Below are 21214 nucleotides of genomic sequence, written 5' to 3'. Positions count from 1 at the left end.
AGGGGCGATGACGCAGCCACCCACCTCAGCCCCTCCACCCCCCGCCCCCCTCCTTGTGACAAGTGAAAAAGGCATGCCTGTCGGATTCATGAATAAAAAACCAAGGGGAGTTAAGTTCACAGGACGCAGGAAAGTTCTCCGCAGACAAATGTTTGGCGCTCTTCCTTCCGCCCATGACCGAGAACACGTAGAGATCCCCGAGAACTGAGCTGCGGGCGCACGGAGGGCTGCACACTCAAAAGAAGCACAAGGAGACCGAAGAGGCGCTTCACTGAGGGAATAGAGGAAGAGGAGAGGAAGGGAAAGAGAGAGCGAGAGAAAGAGAGACTGAGATAGACTTCCTATCTCACTCTCCCAGTTGAGGTCTTCAGCGGATCGCGTCTCGCAACTGGTAAGAGGAGGCACTTTCCGTTGGTTTTACGCAGCGTAAAAGTGGGCAAAAAGCGTTTGGGTAAAGTCAGCTGCTTCTTTTCTTTTTTAGAAACTCACAGGTGTGATGTGAAAGTAACTGGATATCACAGGAAACAATAGAATCTACTCCAATAATGCATCAAAGAATGACTGGTGTGAGTGATTTGGTATTTGATACACCTGTGTAACCACTTAATGGCGTTTTTTTTTCTTTTGCAGCAGGACAATGTCTAGTAAAGCGACTTTAGCCTTACTCATCTATGGAATCATAATGCATTACAGCGTCAACTGCTCACCTGTGGGGCTTAGCTTTCCCAGTGTTAGGTATGTACACTCTTATTCATCATTTAAGTGTCACTTTTCAGATGTTGATTTGTCTTTATTTGTTTTTGGCATGCGATGAAGGCAGATCTTGGCTTTTATTGCACTCAGCAGCAGCAGGACAAAGGCTAAAGACCATATCTGCTCCACAGTTAGTTATGTCTGTGGCTATAATAGCCTATTGGATTACTGGATAGCATCATCTGACAGCCGATCCATAAGGCTGCTTACACAGAAACAATTGCGGAGAAACATTCACCAGGGAGCGGAGGTAATGTAATTTAGGCTACAGAGGCAGTGAAGTACAGTGTCTCAATCCCTGCAGCCATTAAACGACCAATTTCTGTGATTAGATAATTAATTGAAAACATTTTGGTCGATAAATAAGGCATAAAAAGTCAGATTTGAGGAGGAAATTGCATTTTTGTTCAAGGGAAATTAAAGAAATGTTATTAAAGCCTAAATTGTGGCACAAAGTAATATGATTACATATTGAGTGATGATTCTTAGATTTTATTTAAGTCTTTAAAGAAGTTTATGAAACATGTAAACCGGTTTCATTCTGAATATGCAAATGATATTTCACTCGTCAGACGCAGAGGTTGCAGATTGGAAAACAGATCGTGTCTAATTTTTTCAGACTTGACAGTGAGGTTTATGATGAGGATGGAAACTCCTTACCATCCCTGGATTATGACAGAGACCAAGTGGATGTGAGAAGTCCTGCTTCTGTCGTTGACGACGTCTACACTTTGTACTATCCACCGGAGGAAAGGTGACTATCACCACCATTTTACCCAAACTTTTTTTTTTTTTTTTTCCTTTTTCTTCTTCTCAACGTTGGAGACTTCCATGTTGAACATCTCATTGCTGTAGTCCTATTTCTGTTCATATGTTGTTGCGTTTTGTGTTAATCAATGTAATGTATCGTCGAAATTATGTGAGTAATTTCCAACATGATGAAAGTTTATTTTTTATTTACAGCTTCTTTCACCAAATAGTCTGTTTTTTATCTTAGTCGGTTCAAGTTGAGCTTTCTTTTAAAAAAAATGTCGCACATGGATGAACATCCAGAGAAATCCTGCTGCGTAACGACGCGCATTTTAGTCTTTATCGCAGTATTTCTTCTTCTTAAATAAGCAAAAATATTCTGCCAAAACGGACTGTTTCTGTAGAAATCTGGAAAGAAATAGAACATCCAGTGCAAATTAATAATAATAATTAATAAAATAATCCCCAAATTTGGAGATTTTTCCACAGGCCCAATATTAGACTCATAATTGATTTGTTGAAGATCTGGCATTTATTGCAGTGTAGCTACTTGAAACTGTTGCCTCTTGCGCTGGGTGTGTGGTGATTTTACTGTGTGGCTATCTATCATCCCAGAACGGAAAGGCATGCAGACGGCATGTTTAATAAAGCCTACAGGAAAGCGCTGGGTCAGTTATCAGCAAGGAAATATCTGCATTCTCTGATGGCAAAACGTGTAGGGTAAGAACATCTTCTTGGTTGTCATCTCTTCTTTTATATCTAATGTTTTCTGTCCTATGTGCGTTTTTGGTTCTTTTCTTGTTTTGGTTTTTTTTGGTTACTGATCCTTTCAATGCTCATAACTCACGCTGTTATACGTACTGTATATGTCTGTGGTCCCATTATCTCCCAGCATGCAGTTAAATCTGGCACCCTCGCCCTCTTATTCAGCCTTTATCCTATAAAATCGTCAGGGCACAAACGAGCACTTGATTGATTTGGGAAGTGTCATTTTCCCAGCCCTCTGCTGTGTCGTTAAGGCGCGGAGAGAAGAATTAACCTGCGCAGGCTTAAATTTATTTCCATATGAATAATTTATAGGATTGAGTCCCAGTGGTTCTTGGTGGAAGACAAGCATGCAATTACTCCAGACTTATGAGCAGGCCAATCACATCTCATTGCAGGTTAGACATATATGCCAAATGAGCTGCCCATCCCAGGACTATTACGCACTTTTAGCCCATCATGGGCTAAAAGTTAAATAAAGAGAGTGTCTCCAAGATTAAGCCTTTTGTAGGATCATTTTGCAAAAATGTTTCTGCAAAATGACAGGCTTGTTCCTGGAATAAACTCAAGGGTGAAATCTGATTGTTGTGCTTAAAATGCTCTGAATGAAGGACACAGATTTGGTCTCTGCACAGCACTCCAGGCTGCATTGTTCTGAACAAAATGGTGAATCTGATTATCTAATTATTTTCCCTCTATAAGATGGTGCCACAAAGATCCTCCCAGTCCCAAACTCGTGCTCTTCACCACACAGCACCACACACAGGTCGTACATGCAGAGGTAAAATATAAATGTTTTCATGTGATGGTAGTGAAACCTGCCCTTTGTTTCTCTCTCACAGCGGGGGAAATAAATCGGATGACAGCTCAGAGCCTCTGTCCAAGCGACACTCAGATGGGATCTTCACAGACAGCTACAGCCGCTACCGGAAGCAAATGGCAGTCAAGAAATACCTGGCAGCAGTCCTTGGGAAAAGGTATAGACAGAGAATTAGAAACAAAGGACGCCGGATGGCATATTTGTAGCATCCTCCCTCCCCTCCTGAAAAACAAAAAAAACTTAAGTGTGTGCAGCCCCAGATGAAGTCATTTTGAGATCTGAACAATCAGTGGATCGCTTTTTGTGTTCTTAAACATGTATTTATGTATGAAGTAAGCCATTAAAATGAATATTTTGATAATAATATTGTTTATTATTTTGTACTTAAAGCACTTGAGGACACATAATATCTACTTTGTGGACCAATTTTTGTTCATTATGAAAAAAAATAGCCTCTATTTATGTATTCATTGATTTATTTTTTTTAGACCTATTTATTGAGGGGAGACAATTGTTAACATGACGATATGCTCCAACAGCCCTGTCTTTTAAACATTTAGTGACAAGATATGAATGTGAGGAAAATAAATAGTTTAAAAGACAATCAATGTATTGAATGCTGCTTTTTGTAAAGCGACATTAAGAGTTTAGTTGTCTTTATCCACAACAGCCTTGAAGACATAGGTCTTCACGATATCCTACAAGGCATAGACTTTGATGCCTTCCGGGACTGGGATGAGTTTGAGGCTTTTTTGGGAGATTGGCTGAAACAGTTCTCTCCTGAATTTCTGGTGAGTTTCAGACACTTTCCTGAAGCCGTGTCCTACTTGGGGGGTCTCTCATGTCCCTCCCTTTTCCTCTCACCTTTTAACTCTGAACCTTGTGATCTTGCTCCAAACACTCAAAACCTGATCTTCTTCCACCTCATTTGTGCTCCTGTCTCTCAAGAGTCTCACAGATTTTGACCTTTAATCCCACCTGTGCAGCCAAGTGCATACAGGCTGAACGTGGAGAGACTTTAGACCGATATGTTACACATATCATTGCTGATTGACACAAAAAGGTACAACATCATCAGTGTCCTCTTCATGGATGCGAGGATGATAAAGATGATTTCAGTAGATCTGGGTTAGACCAGATGTGAGCCCAGTTGGCTTTAAAACATTCAAAATGTCAGTTACCCATTCTTTTAAACCAAGAATCCCAAGAATCTGACATGAGGACCAGAGTACTTTTGAGGTTTTTCCAGTCCTTTTCTTCCGCAGTGTTTACAGAGTGAGCTTACACCTTTGACTGTGTAAAGTGCCGATCTTGTGTTTCTATCAACTGGTTTCTATGTGTTTGGAAAAGTCATAGGAAACCTCTTACTCTACTGAAGGTTTTCTCGTGTCTCTCTGCCCATATAATAAGTATCACCAACATTTAAAGCACCATCAGGCAAATTATTTAAAAAAACAGAAAAAAAAAACACCATAAGAAATGATACTTGTTACATGGTTACTTATCCATCCGACTTGTGCTTTGTGAGAGACATATGAGGCAGTTTGAACTTTTGTGTTTGAACCTCCTGGGTCTATTGTGCTTCCCTTTTCTGTCATGTGAACCAATGTAAAACTACAAGTAGACTGCATGATTAAAGTAATTGCACTAGCCACCGCATCTGTGCAGACGACTCCAACCGGATGGTTTTGCTTGCTTTCTGACTACTGCAAACATACATACCTGTCATTTCTGGATGTTGTTTTGTGTTTTGTTCTCCTCGCTGACATTTCTACACAAAGCTGTATGTTGAACCTTGTCCTCCATTGAAGAATTCTCTGAATGTACTTTACTGCTGGCAACGAACCTCTCAGTCTAATGTCATGCTTTATCTTTTAGGCTCTGTTTTGTAACCTATTGTTAAATTGTATATGATGAAAAAAAAAAGCTGTGATTGGACAATTCAAGTGGTCATTTTCTATTATCTTTATTTGCAGTTTGGCACATAGGCTGCCATGATTGACATGATTTAAGTGACACACTTAAATTTAAAGAGGGAGAAGGATGAGATGCAGAAGTACAAGAGAGGAAAACACAGTTAGAGAGACATCCAGAGAAAGCAAATGAAGAAAGAATGGATAATTGACTAAGAAGATATAGTTTGAAATGTTGAGGGATCAGGCTAACTCTGTAAAATCTACAACTCAGTGTAGACAAATCACATTTAAAAGTAGTTGATGTTTTGGTTCCCCTGTCTGCACACTTCCTCCCAATTCCTGAAGAAGGAAGGAGTTCCAATTTTGCAAAAAAACAAAACAAAAACAAAAAAAAGCAAGATGAGCATTAGTTTTCCAACAGTTCTTCGATCTGTGCCTGGCTGATAAGTCGTGTTTACTGTATAAATCTTTTCTTTAATTTTGCATTCTCCTCTAGGCTTTGTGACGCAGGAAGCAGTTTGCGGCTGTGGTGCCTTGCATCGACTTTAAAATCGCCATGAATCACAGATGGCTATTTAGTGGCCCTACAATGCTGCACATCATCAGCTTACATTTCACCCTTTTTGTTGTTGTTTTTTGTGTTGCACAGACGTTTGGTAGGATCTTTAGTGCCATCCAGCTTAGACGTGAAGCACTCTTACTTGCACTGCTTTCTTTTGCACTTTGTTTTTAGAGCATTAGACGTAGACTTTTTGTGAAAATAGAGGGAAGGATCAGTTTCCCGCTCTCCATGAAACATTATATGTATGATAATGAAAGCGCCAATAGCCTTACTAAAATGAAATAATCTTCAAAGATATATATATTTACTGTGTAGAAAGTGATTAGATTACTACTTCAAATGGCGATCTGCAAGGATCAAGTCAATAAATGTTTAAAAAAAAAAGTGTTGTAAGATTTGTATGAATAAATTTTTGTAAACAACAAAAATTTCGTCTAATCTTTGAAACCAGTATCACCATAAGTCTTTAGGTGAAGACACATTTAAGAGGATGAAAACCAGAAAGGAAAACCTAAATCCTTACATTCCCTCGGCGGTTTTAACAAGGGTGTTACATAAGAAAAGGAAGATGAAAGGAATGAAGAGAAAAATCAGCTTGTGGTCATCAGAGAGGGAAACATTAGCAGCATGAAACGTCAAACAGACCACATATAATTAGATAAGACTAAGCGACATAATGCAAATCAGTTTCAAAGCACAGACATACATGGACATGCAGTATGTACTGTAGCAGCCAAAAGAAATCAAAGCATGTTGAAGTAACAAAAATAAGTATCCATCAGTTTTTTCTCTCAATCAGTGTGTGTGTTATGTCTTATCATTGTGTGGATGGTCAATAACTACAAGATGTTGCAAAAATTGATCAGCAAACCACAGAAACAAAGGATAAGCTGGTGAAAAGGAGACCAAAAGAAGCCCCATTTTCATGGTGACTCAGTGACTTTGGCGGAGGAACAGTGACACCAGTTGGCCGGGTGTCTACCTCCCCTTGGGACAGCATGAGTAAAGAGGCGTGGGAGGGATCACCCAGCCGCCACCACACGATGCCTCGCTGCACTTTACACCTCTCCAGGACTTCAGCAGTCACCACCAAAGGCCTGCAGTACTGGTGGAACAGTTGGCCGGTCTCGACACTGGTACATTTCACCATCATGCCAAAAACAACAATGTCGACGCATGAAGCAAATGAGTTGAAGTGGACTGGTTTTGAATAAGCAGGCGCAGAGATGAGGGAATGAATAAATGTGTCTACATGTATTAAGATGTCTATTACATAAAATAATTACTCAGGTGGTACAACTGGAACAAAAGCCTTCAGAGCCCACACAAACCCCATCACAAAACAGATTGAATGCAATTTAATTCTGTCACTAAGCACAATTTGTTAATGTTCATCATTTTCTTGGTATAATTTCATGATAAATATAAAGTTTAAAAACAATGAATCATTTTGGATTTCTGAAGTTCAAAAACAGAAGCCGCACTCTTGCATTATTCAGATTTCAGCTTTTGGAAAAGGCCTATACGTAAGCTGAAATGATCAATTCATTAGTTATGATCGACAGAAAATTAAGCAGCAACTGTTTTGATCATTAAAGACTCATCAAGTTTTGGCAAAAATATAAAAAAATCACTGGTTCCCGCTTCTAAAATGTGAATGTTTGCTAGTCTTTGTAGTCTGTGATATTAAACAGTAGGAGACACATCTCATCTGTCATCTCTGAGAAGGCCTTAATTCAAGATTTCATGTATTTTTGCACCTTACCAGTAGCCTATACCAGTGGGCAGGTCTAGGTGTGTCTGTAGGAAGCTGCAAGTAGAGGCTCCTTTGCACCTCCTGTGGTCCAGGAGAACATCTAGTGAGATGCACAGATGCAAATGATGCTAAAACAAGTTATCTTTTTAGCAGCAGGAATTAACACTTAATGAAGAATATGAAGCTATAGCATTCACACACAAAGGTTTTTGAAGTCAGCCTAGCTTCGCTTGCTCAATAACATCTGGTATCTAGATATATATGATAGATATGTTAGCTAACATTTTAGGTACCTTTACAATCTTGCCAATGTTTTTGTATCTATTAGTCTTCACATTATCACAACAAATCCAACTCAATGGTAGCTACACTAATTTAGCTTTGAATGCTAAAAAGATAACTCACCAACTAGGTCCAGCAGACAGTCTTCTATATTTGACTTCATTTTGTACTGACCTAACGAGACACAGCTCTTTTAATATCTTCGGTATCCATAGTAACCTGTTCAGAAAGGCTTTAGCGTTAGCTGCTAACTTTCTATCTGGTGTCCTCATACAGGAAAAGGGACTCAGTGGAAACATATTTTTTTGCACTGTTGAAATATTTAACTCTTCATAGTCTATATTTTGCTATATCATGACTTGTTACGTGTTTTCACTTATTCAGCCAAGTATTTAACCTGCCAATAGATATTTTTCACACCGCCAATTCTAACATATCAAAACAAGAAAAGTACAGGTGCAATTAATGTCAACTGTGTTACATTTAGGTGAGCCAGTTCCAGGTTCCTGGTATTGTGCATGCTGGCTCGTTTACTGGGACTTTAAGGTGCAGTGTGTAGAATTTAGTGGCATCTAGTGGAACAGACTTGGCAGAAATGGAATATAATATTCATAAGTATGTTTTAATTAGTGTATAATCCCATGAAAATAAGAATTGTTGTGTTTTTGTCAGCTTAGAATGAGCCTTTTATATCTACATATGGAGCAAGTCCTTTTCCACGCAGCCTGCCATGTTGCGCCGCCATGTTTCTATAGTAGCCCAGAACAGACAAACCAAACACTGGCTCTAGAGAGGGCCTTTCACGTTTTTGACAAGTCAAAGTTTCTGCTGTTTAAAAGGGTATTGTCTTTATATAAACAACATTGCTGTTCTTTATAACATGCTAACTGTGACTGTGCCTCAGTGTCGAATGAGAAGGACGAGAGAACAGCGATATCAGAGTGAATAATGGTGTGGTTACCAAATGGCAATGAAGTCTGATTATTAGGTTAAAAAGCATTAGCTTCAGAGCCCACTAAAGCTAATTGGTTTTCATCCGAGAGCAGGATGTTAAAAATATAAATTACATGTTATTATCAAAAGTGGACTAATGCTGTAAACACTATAATATAATGAAAAGAAAGTGCTGTAAACACGCCATCTTACTCGTGATGTGAGTCCCTATCAGTCTGATGAGTCTGCCTCCTGTTGAGACCCCACACTGTGGGTGCAGTGGGTGGCATTTGGAATACCACCACCCACCCTATAGCCCTCTCTTTCCCCACAAGTGGCACCTTTTTATACTTGTGTGTCAATCCACATTACAGCTAATGACCTTAAATAGATCCCATATATCTCATAATATCTGATAATAAGCCACCACAGAGCAGGACCTTTTCTAGACATTGAAGGCTTGTCTGCACACCCCCGCTCTCCAGACCTGCCCTCTCTAGTCCCTGAAATCTCTTTGCAGGGCTTCAATTACAATCACATCACTTGCAACTGTGAGTAGTTGCAGCATCATACTGTGATGTGCGGTATGGGATGTCAGACCGAGCAACCACACAAAGCCTGCCATGTCTCTCTCTGCTCCCTTGTGTGCGTAATAACCCCCTCTCAGACATGATGGCAGGGCTTTGATTTTGTGGCCGCGGCCTCAGCTCTCAGAGGAGCGCACAGTGAAGATGATCAATGGGAGTGATCTGATTCCTCCGGCCCGTGCCAGACCCTTTCTTAACCCTGCTAACCCAATCAGCCAATGTTGCCAGGCAACCAGTCCCAAGAGGATGCGCTGCGAATGGGCGGGGCCTTCCTGGGCACCCAAAGATCACGTCGGATATATTTCACTCAAATGGCTTCAGTCTCAGCTATGTTGACTTCTACTGGCTGCAGTGGTAAGTTTCAGGGAGGGGCTGATAAATAAGCTACCGGAGAGGAAAGCAGAGGTTGAGTAATGTGCAGTGATTCATAAAAGTACACAGACATAAAGAAAAAAACAGACAAGCACACACACACACACACACACACTGTAACTAATGCACAAATAAATCACAGAGCTCAGAAAGAGCCAAGACACATTTGCAACAGCCACAAATGCATGAAAAAAAAAGATTATTGTAGAGAAAATGTAGTACGTTAAAAATTAATTAACAAAAATCTGTGACTAAGATATTGTGGGAAAGAACATACAGGAGTAACAGAAATCCAATTCAACACAGTTTGTTTTTTTTATCCCAGTGCCAAAACCAAAATGTTTGGTTTGAAGGCTACAGCAAATAACATTGTGTGGTGAAATTCAATGTCTTTATATTTGAGCATTTCCTTCCAAACATCTTAGAAGGATACAGTATTTACCCCTGAATTCAAGGTGAAAAACCTCAAATACACATCACCTGAAGTAAAAACTCTGAACCACAGACAATACAGTTCTTCAAGATAAGATAAGATAAGATAAGATAAGATAAGATAAGATAAGATAAGATAAGATAAGATAAGATAAGATGTGGTGGTATTTCTCCACGTTTTTCTATTTTGGTCATATCCAACTTTGCTGTCGTCAAACTGCTTCCTTAAATACTCAGACTGTTTCCCCTACATGTTCAACCCCTAGTCCACAACCCATACTCCCTGCGTCAACCCAGGATCCCCTCTGCTTCTCTGGGGGCCGCGTGAGTGACAGCTTTCTGGAGGGGGAATCCACATGAAGCCCTTTCATCAGTGGAGCCCCCTGGGCCCTGCTTGACTGACTGCAGAAAAAGTGCAAAAGTTCAGCTGTTCTACAAAGCTATTGCTGTATATACAACCGTGAAAACTTGTATTTTTTTAATATCAGACCTCTAAGAGACCTCCTGCCAAATAGGAGGGAGGAAACAGAATGAACAGTATGAACAGAACCGGATGTGTCTGGTGAGAAGTTTTAAGCAGTGCTGCCCAACTGAATAGACTGTCCAGGACAGCCCTGGATTGGACCCATATGGATTTTTAAGGCCAGTTACAGTGCTAATATTTTTGTACAAAAGCTGAGAATCACTAGCATTTTGTGCCAATATTCAGTCTCTCTAAATTTATGCATATTCTTGCCAGAAATTACAGGAGTCTGATTCATGTCATGGTGAAAGACAAGCTTTTAGAAAGTGAGGGAACATGGGGAGATCTCTGCTCATGATAATTTTATTAACTCTTTAAGATTATGAGACTTTTTAAAGAAGAAATAACACATTCTTCCTCTTAGAAAATGGAAAGTTTCAATTATATGGCAATAAATAATATATGGCAATAAATAATACACAACATAAAACACAGCTTTGCTCAATTGAATACACCAAGAGCTACAGCCTTGGCCTGTTAGACCAATAGATATTGCTGTGTAACTGACATTACTGAGTTTGCGGATGTCTGTTCCCATGCTTAAAGGGCACACTATGCTTCCTGCATTAACACATTATTGAACAATTAAATTTATATTATGTATTATATCAGTAGTGGACCACATGACTGGTGAATATCTGATGTTTGATACAGGCCAAACAACTGGTGATTTGTTTACAGGAATCTCAGTTACAAAGTGCTTTGTCTCTATTTGTCTCAGTCTTTGCTCTCTTAGAGAGAGCTGATAACAGTTCATAGCATACCTTGTTAAGTGGTCTGCTTTTCATCCCAACTTTCTAACTGAGGCATTAAGTACTGAAGCCTCAGGTATAGTTTTTAGCCAAGATAGTGACGTTGCTCTAGGGATGACAATGTTGATCTGTTGGTCCACCACTTTGGTCCAGACGTAAATAACTCAACAGCTACTGAATGGATTGCCATACAATTTTGTACAGATATTCATGGGCCCCTGAGGATTAATCCGTCTGACTTTGGTAATCCGAAGAAGAATTAATTACTGTTTATCAAATGATAGCATGCTAACAGAGCTAAACTAGGACTGATACATGGATAGATAGATAGATAGATAGATAGATAGATAGATAGATAGATAGATAGAGTACTTTATTAGTCCCAAAGGGAAATTTAAGTGTTACTGTACTGTGTACTATGTATACTATAGCATATTAACATCATTGAACAGTGTATACTCAGCAAATAGTATATTATAGTTATAGTTATGGTTAAATCTGTGGTCTCCATTCTATTTTTATATTTAGTTTATATATTTAGTTTATTTATATTTAGTTATCGTTTCTTTTACCTACCTCTTTGTTTTTGTATTTTGATTTATGTAACATGCTGCTGTAACACTTTAATTTCCCTCTAAGATTAATAAAATATAATACCATTAAAACTTAAGAAATGTCTTAACTAACACTTAACACTTTAGTAACGTGTAAATCAGTTGCTGGGAAAGCTCTGTAGCAATGTTCAATAAGAAACAACAAACTATGCAAATATGAAGTCAGTGTAGCATCACAAGCTGTCACATAACTTCCAAAAATAATAGTTTTAAGAACCAAAAGATACAATAAACTTAACTGCCAATCCTTCGTCAATGTGGGTACAACTTTGTTTTATTTATATATGCATACCTGGCGAAATATCAGTATGTGTGTTTTCAAATTAATAGCATTCATGCAGTTTACAGTGAGAGGAAAATATCTGATTATGCTAAGCTAACCATTGTTAATTGGTCATTATTCTACTTATTGGCAGTAAGTAGAATAAGTGCTTCCATACAGTTTTGTAATTGGAGGTTTGGTGTGTTTTTTCTGTTACATTTAAAGTGTTAGGTCAGACATACCATATTCATATATCAACCTCTTTTACTCTTCTATCTAAATGGGTCAGATATTAGCAAGCTAACGCTAGCTTTGTCAGTTGCTTCATTCAGCTAGCTAACGCAACAGCTCCATCCGGCAGTTGGTGTCAATATTTAGTAACGACTATTCTCTATGTAAGAACTAGTCTGTGTGGTGCAAGCGGTTTTAATAAATTTCCACTTAGTGGGCTAAACACTTACATTTTAACTAGGCTAACTAGGCTAACTCAAGGCATGTTATCATTGTAGTGTGCTGACATTAGCATTTAGCGCAAAGCATTGTGTTATAGACTCTTGCTATGCAGGATTTTCCTAAAAAAAAAACAACAATGTATAGACTCATACAAAAATAATCCCTTTCAATTATCACTAATGACTCTAATGAATCACTAGAAGTGTGTGATGGCGTATATATCTGCAGAGATTCTGCCCCTGTATTTTCCTATTTTCTTATTACTTTGCTGTGTTTGGGACATTTCTGGATGTCATCCTTTGAGCAGTGGGTGTGTAACTCCCTGCCAATAAGAGTGTGCAGGGTGTGAGGACGGGACTCGTAGCGTAGCGACCAGGTTACATCACTGTCTCTGTCTCTCTCCTCTGCTGTGCTCATAGACTGTATAAAAATATGGACATAGTTACCGTGACGTCACCCGGTGGTTTCTGAGGAGCGGTTTTGAAGCTCAAAGCGAGCCGCTCCGGCCGTTGCCATCTTGGCAGTGCATGACGCTGATCGAATGGCTGAAACAAGCCACCTAGCAGCTAGCGGACCTGTCACTCAAAGCAGCCATGTCCTTCATTATGCATAACTTTACAGGCTTAATAAAACTTAAACGGGTGAGTTATAAAAAAATTCACCCCCCGTACAGTTGTCATGAAAGGGGAAATTAGCTATAGAGACCAAAACCGTTTTTTGTACCAGGCTGTAAACATGTTTATTTCTGCTGTAAAGTTGGGCATTTTAACATGGGGGTCTATGGAGATTGACTCGCTTTTGGAGCCAGCCTCAAGTGGTCATTCAAGGAACTGCAGTTATTGGCACTTCCGCATTGGCTTCATTTTACAGCCCCAGAGGTTGCCGCTTGGCTGTGCTCTGCTCTTTGTCTCTGTGTCAGGAAGTATAAGGAACTACAGGTCTGTGTGTCTGCTTGACTGAGGGCGGGGCCGAACTACACACACGTAGAGCAGAGAGGCCACAGCGGACAGGATGAAGCTCTGCATTCACACAAAATCAGGCAATGTGGCACCTTCCCACAGGATTGTGCAGAGGTGTGGTGTGTTTAGCTTAGGCAGAAATCACAGTGTGGATGGACACAGAAAATCAGGAGGGCCTAGCCTGTCCAAGACCAATTATACTTTATAGGTTCTGAAACGCATATGTTAACCAAAATAGGCCATTACAACTATACTTGTCTTAATTCTCCACGGCTTAATTATACAAGCCTTATACATCATCAGAGGTAATGTTACCCAACAAAAACTCGACCCAATAAACAATAATATTGAAATAGGCAATAGGCTACTACAGTCCAAAATTGTAAATTAGCTCACTTTCGATGATTACAGCAGGAAACTTTGGGGCTTGGTGTTGAAATTATTGAAAACTTTGAAATTATTTCAAAGAAATTGTTATTAGTCCACTACTTCAGTCAGTTCTCTTTCAAAGGAGAGCAGGGACAAAGAGTTCAGTCTGTATGTCATCATTATTGCCCTGATGCCAGTTTTTATCTGACTGACAGTTGAAAAGAGTCTTTCAACCGTACAGGTCTTTGCTGATGCTGATGGGGAAAGGGCTGAATTAGCAGCCATGTACGTGTGGTTACTACTTGGCACTGAAACTGGCGCAGGAGTAGGTGTCTGGGTTGAGAATGATGGCTGAACTTGAGCCGAATTCTCATCCTCCTGCTCCTCATGACATCTTTTTGTGACTGCTTTGTTTCACCATAGTTTTTATCTTAACCTACATTAAAAGCAGCTAGCTAGCGGAAAGTAGGCTTCTGTGCCTTTATGCAATGCATATGTACACTGAATAAAAGAGGAAGAGCTGCTCGCAATCCCGCATTTGCGAAATGCACTGCCACTCAAAATCTGACTTATCAACATCATCATATGGTAAACAAGAAGCAAGAAACAAGAATTGTTTTATTTTTATTGGTCGCGTAGTCAGATAATTCAAACAGCATTCATTGACTGCTATCCACTGGATGATCCAGGAAAAAAGGAAGCCTTCTGATTGAGTGCCAACGTTTGAGTTTCTTCTCTAGGGTTAACATTAAGACATTTGGTATTTTCTTAGCTATTTCCCTGTAGTGGAAGTCTCTTACTTACTTCTCACAGTGGAGGAGGAAGTGCATCTCTGTCTCTACCTCTCCTGTTGAGCAGTGACCACATACATGCTCCTCTCTGGGCAGCCATATCTGTGTTTCTACTGCCAGATGGGGGTCACTGAGCTTGTATTTGGTCAGGATCAGTCTCTGCTTCGTATCTCTGATGTGGTGGGGATATTCAGCCAATTTATATTCTCTGTTTAGGGTCAAATAACAGTTTAGTCTACTTTGAGTTTTTGTCTCATTTCTCCGATGTTCTAAATATAGATCTTTTGACTGACTCATAATTAGTTTTATCCTGTTGTGTTGTTTTGAATCAGTGCTGATGGGAGACTGGTTGGTTAGCTTCACCATCAGCTCACTGAGGGGTCTGTTTTCAGGGTTCAGCTCTCGGGATTTTATTGCTTTGAATGGAGGTGTGTCTTTTGGACATAGACTTAGATGTGTCCAAAATGTTATTGCCCGTTTCTGTATGTTTAACAGTAATGGGGAACATCCCAGTTCTGCTCGGCAGGCGTTACTTGGATTTTTGCTTTGAATGTTTAGAGTTCTTCGACAATATTCAGTGTGGAGGGCCTCTATTGGGTTTTTGTCCCATGAGCCATGCTCCAATCTACTGAGCGGGCCCCAGACCTCACTCCATATAAAGCTATTGATAAAATTACATTATCAAATATTTTTCTCCAGATTCTAATAGGAATGTTAATGTTGAATAATTTGGTTTTTAATCTTTCTCTTACTCTCTCTCTCTCACTCTGCTCTCAGCTCGCTCTGGCTGTGATGGGGAGGAGGGGCCAACTTTGAATGCTGTGTTTACAAACACCAACTAACAAATCCTGCATAGTGTACCTTTAAAGCATCAGTTCACAATTTTTCAAGTGTGTCTTAAAACAACAGTCAAGTGTCCATATTAACAGTGAAAGAGGTGTTCCTCACTGTAATCCTTCCTGCTTTTCATACTGGCTATTGAAAGTCCCCTTCAAATGTGCTTTCAATCTAAGTGATGGGGGCCAAAATCCACAGTGTGTCCACACAGTCATTTTGTGCAGAGTTAGTCATATCAAGTGGATATCTGCCACATTTAGTCTTTTTAGCATCAAATTCTCTCTTTGTGTTTCCTCGTTGAGCTGTGGCGGTAAGTTAATTATGAAAGGATCTTCTAATGGTCAGTATGAACAGGAGGAATGATTATGGCACAAAAAACCTATCTCAATGTTCATTTGGGCACCTGACTGTTGTTTTAAGACAGACTTGAAAATTGTGAACCTGTCCTTTAAGTCTTATTATTTCCATATTTTCATTTACCTGTACATCTACTACTCACACCCATCCTACTTCTCATGTTTCTCCTTGACACTATACAGTACATGGGGGCCCAATTAGCATTCACCTGGTTCAGACATCATGGCAGTCTGGGTTCAGAGGCCAGAGGTAGGGGAGCATGTTCCTGGGTTTGGACTGAACACTGTACTCATTATTGGGCTTCAGCTGACCCCTGATGTCCTTTTCCTCACATCATTAGAGATACTGTAGGTCTCAAGGCTAAATTGGGCACACACACACATACACACACAGCCCACAGGGCCATTAATATGCATCTACTGACGTCACACTATCGATCTGTCTATTAGCACACCGTATTGCCTCATGAAATGATCACTACAACAGTGCGGTGGCTGTAACTTTGCAAACGTACAAGATGAAGAAGGTCACAGACACTTTGGGAGTTCATATGTACACAATTAAATCACACATTTCTCTGCACATTACAGTATGCTCTTGCCCAGTGTATAGGGAGGTCATAGAAAAAAACAAAACAAGGCTATAAAGTGTCTTGTTGTGGTTTTGATACCTAGACGTTCATCATTCATCTGACACCAATGAGACGGCGGTAATAAATCAGTTCAGGTGCTTGATCTAAATCCTGCTAAAGATAGAGGTAGAGTTAATTTATCTCACTTGTGCTGATGCGGATATACCTGTCTTCTGTTGTTGCAGCAGGTACACCGCAAGCAGAGATAAATCATATAGTACAAGAATAGAGCATTCAGTCATATCTTAAAAAACAGAGGATCAAACACTTATGTACAAACACTTTTCTTGCCTTTATTCTATTGCACTTTTGGAGTCTATTGAGAACAGAACTTTACCTAAGCAACAAACCATTTATATTTCAGCTGAAATATGTAACAGGAAAGGATATAAGAAAGGCCCAAAAAATCTTTTATGAAGTACATATTACCTTTAGCAAGACTATTTTTTTGTTGTTTTTTTTAGCTATTATATATTATTAACTCTAAAATAGGTGATTTAAGTCTTAACTCACCAATAGCAATGTCATAAATTCCCAATGATCAGCCTCTGACCCACTTTATACATATTTAAGTCCCCTTGTTCACTTCAAATTGGCTTGAAGTGCAAAGTAAAGAAACAAAGCTAAATGCTAACCAATAGGACCAAAATCATTGACTGACAAAAGGAGCTTTCAGATGCATCTTATAGTCTTCATCAATAAACTTACATGCTTAACTTTTAAGCCAACATTTACGAGAAATCCTAAAACTGCTCAGAAAAGACCTTTAGATATGATTGGAAGCTCTGGAAAAAGTCATCGAACATTGTGTGTTTTCAGATAGATGCTTTAACCTCTGCCTGATGACATATAAACGTATTTTCTTGGCCTATCCTGTAGGATGGCATTTTAAGAAAAGATACTGTCATTCATCTTCATTGGAATTTTCCTCAGTCAGTCTTCCTGATGTCCAAAGTGAGTGTCAGCCTAATAGAATTTCTTTTTAACCCTTTTATGCATCCACCCTCGTAATGGCACATCAATAAACAGGTGATGAATGAGAGAGGTAATTAGATATGACTCAAGGAGAAACATATTCCTAAATTAACTAATCAATAGCTGCATGACCATTACAATCTGCTTTCTGGAATAAATTAATTTCCTGTCATACATGATTACACAGCTTGTTCTAAATATTATCCTGTTCATGGTTAAGCAATTGAGTCATTCATCCCTCTTTGAATTTTACATCACATTAACATCCCTTAGCAATGTAGCTGAATATTTAACAGGGCCCCACTGACAGTTTTTCTCTGGTCCGCATTTGCTGCATGGTGGGGATTTTAGAGTTCCTGTCAGGATACAGGATGCACATTTTCTTGTTTTTTGTTCAACATGCACTTTTAATGACTTTATGTAATGAGTCTGTGGGTTACTGTTATTGTTACTGGCATTGTTTCTCAAACGTTGGGCTCATTTGCAGCTTGACCTCTAATCATAAACCAACAAATGTTTGTCAATGAAACATCCATAATTACACTGGTGGTCATTGACTGAAGATAACATTTGGATGTTTCATAAAAGCTGCTTCATAGAAGGCCTCTATCTGAATGAGTGTGCTATCATTCATCCTCTGCTCTGCCTGTTTCATATGTATCTTTAATATCTTCAGTTACCAAAATAGAGCCTCTATCTTTAGCTGTTCACAGTTCATCTTAGCAGACAGTGACTGCTCCTGAAATAAAGTCTCTTGTCTTCTCAGATTCCTCCTGAGGTTATGCTGCTGGGCAGAAGTGTTGATGAAGCAGCAGGGGAGCAAATGAATAAAAAACCAGAGCACTGTCAACGACTGAAAAGCATTGACATCATCATTTTGTAGCTGATAAATAATGCAAAAATAAAACATCACAGATGTGATAACAACACAGCGAAATATGATGAACTCAGAAACCCAGCAGCTGAGTTGATTTTAAAGATGTGTGAGGAAAGTTGTATTCCTTTCATGAAATCTGTGGTTTTCCTGAAGTCTTGAAAAATGCATGATGCTCGTTTATTTGTCCCCTGCACACACTGAAAAATCACTGCCGAGCAACAAACAACCCTTTATGTCAGAATCAGCACCATTACTGTCTAACAGTGAGCCATACTGTCAAGCTCTGAGCTTATTAAAAAAGACTGAGCGCATCATATCTGCTGACAGTCCTGAATCATTCACTAAAGCCTTTTTCTGTAGTGTTTGGAGGGGCAATACTCTTGGGTGTCATCCTGTGTACTTTCTGTTCCTCTGTATGTCCTGGTGCTCTGTTTCAACCAATCTAATGATGTCATATATTTGTCCAACTATATCATCAAGTGCCACAGTGACTTAGAGGGACTCACAAAAAGTTTTTTAGATAGATGATCACATTGTAGAAGAAATGAAAATAACAGATGTATTGTTTGTGACTACACTGGTGACCCCCTAAAATTCCTGACCATTAAATCAAATTTGTACAAAAGATATACCTCAGTTTAAGGTGTGTGTTGATTAAACTGGTCACTTACTGTATAGTTATATCTGGTTCTTTTGATTTTCATGATCTTTTATTCAGATATGCTGAGAATTTTCTGAAGTCTTGGAGAAATTAGAATATCATCATCATCATCATCATCATTCTCTGAGACTCATAAATTGAAGTGATGACTCCTCTTTAAACCTTTTACCACTGCAGAAATTAATATTACAAGTAGCTGCAACATGTATGCTTACATTGAGTTGACAGCCCATCATTTCAGCTTACCATTTCCTTATCTATTCCCCTTAAATTTATACTACTAACATAATTTGCAAAGAACGGTTTATTGCTAGAATGCAGGAGGCCAAGCTGAAGACTCCTGCAGCCTCTGAGGTCAAAGTATTGTACTTTTTCCTAACAACTGTGGCATATATCATGGTTATTGGTCACGAACCAAATTACTGCCAAATGAATTAATGTATTGGACAAAATGAAATTTTGACCTTATAATGGCACTAAATGAAAAGTCAGAGGATCAAAGTTAATACAAATCATCCTTAGGGGACCATGAATCTCTAAACCAAAGTTCCTGCCTTTATTGGATGGTGGGCAGTGAAGAGGCAGACAGGAAACAAAGGGAGAGAGAGATGGGCATTAAGCTACTGGGGTGCTCCAACAACTTATTTTAATAACAGCCTAAAATGTCAACCAACTGGTGGCACTTCAGGAAAAGTCAGCGGATCACTAAAGTCATTAGGATACGTCATCTGGGAACGAATATTTGTACCATATTTTGTAACAATCCATATGGTAAATTTAAAGATTGCATGAATAAGTAGAAAATTTGACTTACTGTTGGTGTTAGAGGAAAAGTCAGAGGATCATCAAAGTCATTAGAATTGATCTTCTTGAGACCATGAATATATGCAGCAAATTTCATGACAATATATCCAATAGTTGTCAAGGTATTTCACTCTGAACCACAAATGTTGACCTCATGGTGGTGCTAGATGAAAAGTCAGGGGGATTCATCCTCTGGGGATCATTAATGTTTTCACAAAATGTCATGGCAATCCGACCAGAAGTCGTTCAGATATTTCAGTCTGTACCAAAGTGGTAGACCAACCAACTGGCATTGCCATCCCTACAGACATGCTGCTAACGTGGCTAACACAATAACATAAACAATAATTAGACCAAAGGAAATGTAAAAATGAATTAGCACAATAACAAGGAAACTGGATTCACAAAAGTATAGACTATACCTGTCAAATTACATTGTCTCTCATGGCGAAAAGAAACATACAACACAGTAATTAATGGAATGCTAAGCTAGTTAGCATTTAAAGTTAGCACAACAGTAAAATAACAATTATTCATAATGTTGTATTACAATTTGTATAATGGTTATCATTATTAACATAACTTATTAACAACTAACTACTATAACTATTCACAGAAAAAAAAAACTAAATTAATAAATCAACCATCAGAAAAAATAAAAACTGTAATGAAAAAGTACCTACAGATAATTCTCCAACAAGGGTATTTGGAGAGTAGATAAAAGATGTCTGTCAATATATGTTTGGTGACAGAGCTAAAGGAGAATTTAATTTTAATCCGCTGATAATGGGTTGGAAAAACAAATTCTCCAATAAACACTGTGGGGGAAAAAGGGGAAAATTGTATTTTATAGGTCCCTTAATTTTATACTAATTTCCTGGAAATTTTCTGAGTGATTTGCAGATATTTAACGATCAATTTTTAGGACATTTTACAGACAAAGTTTATAGAGTTTTTAAGAAACAAACTAGTATGTAGTTTGACACACAAAACTACATACTGAAAAAAAAGCATTTTCTATAAGTTTAGGTTAATTTAATAAGTTTTCTATCAGAATTTTTAAGGGTCTTATTAAGAATTTTTGCAAATTAACAACTATGTATTAACCTTAATGTAATGAACTGGCACTTACCAGCTAAACCAACGGAACACTTTTTCTCTATTTACTTATAATTTGTTCCTGTAACAAATGTCAAATGTCTGTAAAATGTCCTAAAAATGAACCATTAGATAATGAAAATTACTCAGGACCTGTAAAATAAAGCGTTACCAAAAAAAAAGTGGCAAAAATGCAGCTAAATCAGGATAAAAAATGTATTCTTCCTTATTAATAAAAGGCTCATGCGATAAGATTAACTGACAACAAACATCAGTCCTGTAAAAAATAAGTGGGTTTCTTTCAGCTGGAGCTGTGTTGTAAT

The 21214-nt window shown here is 38.7% G+C and overlaps 1 protein-coding gene across 1 annotated transcript; it reads left to right on the top strand.

Annotated features, from left to right (window-relative positions):
* The first annotated feature begins 79 nt into the window (after positions 1 to 79).
* On the top strand, positions 80 to 5727 carry adcyap1a (adenylate cyclase activating polypeptide 1a). Its single transcript, XM_042398930.1, has 7 exons — positions 80 to 391; positions 631 to 735; positions 1373 to 1507; positions 2119 to 2223; positions 3111 to 3245; positions 3759 to 3879; positions 5501 to 5727. The coding sequence occupies exons 2-7, from the start codon at positions 638 to 640 to the stop codon at positions 5507 to 5509; spliced, it is 603 nt and encodes a 200-aa protein (XP_042254864.1). The 5' UTR covers positions 80 to 391; positions 631 to 637; the 3' UTR covers positions 5510 to 5727.
* Positions 5728 to 21214: the final 15487 nt, after the last annotated feature.

The sequence above is a fragment of the Thunnus maccoyii genome, chromosome 21 (genome assembly GCF_910596095.1).
Source record: "Thunnus maccoyii chromosome 21, fThuMac1.1, whole genome shotgun sequence".
Taxonomy (NCBI): Eukaryota; Metazoa; Chordata; class Actinopteri; order Scombriformes; family Scombridae; genus Thunnus; species Thunnus maccoyii.
This window is presented reverse-complemented; position numbering and strand designations above follow the sequence as displayed.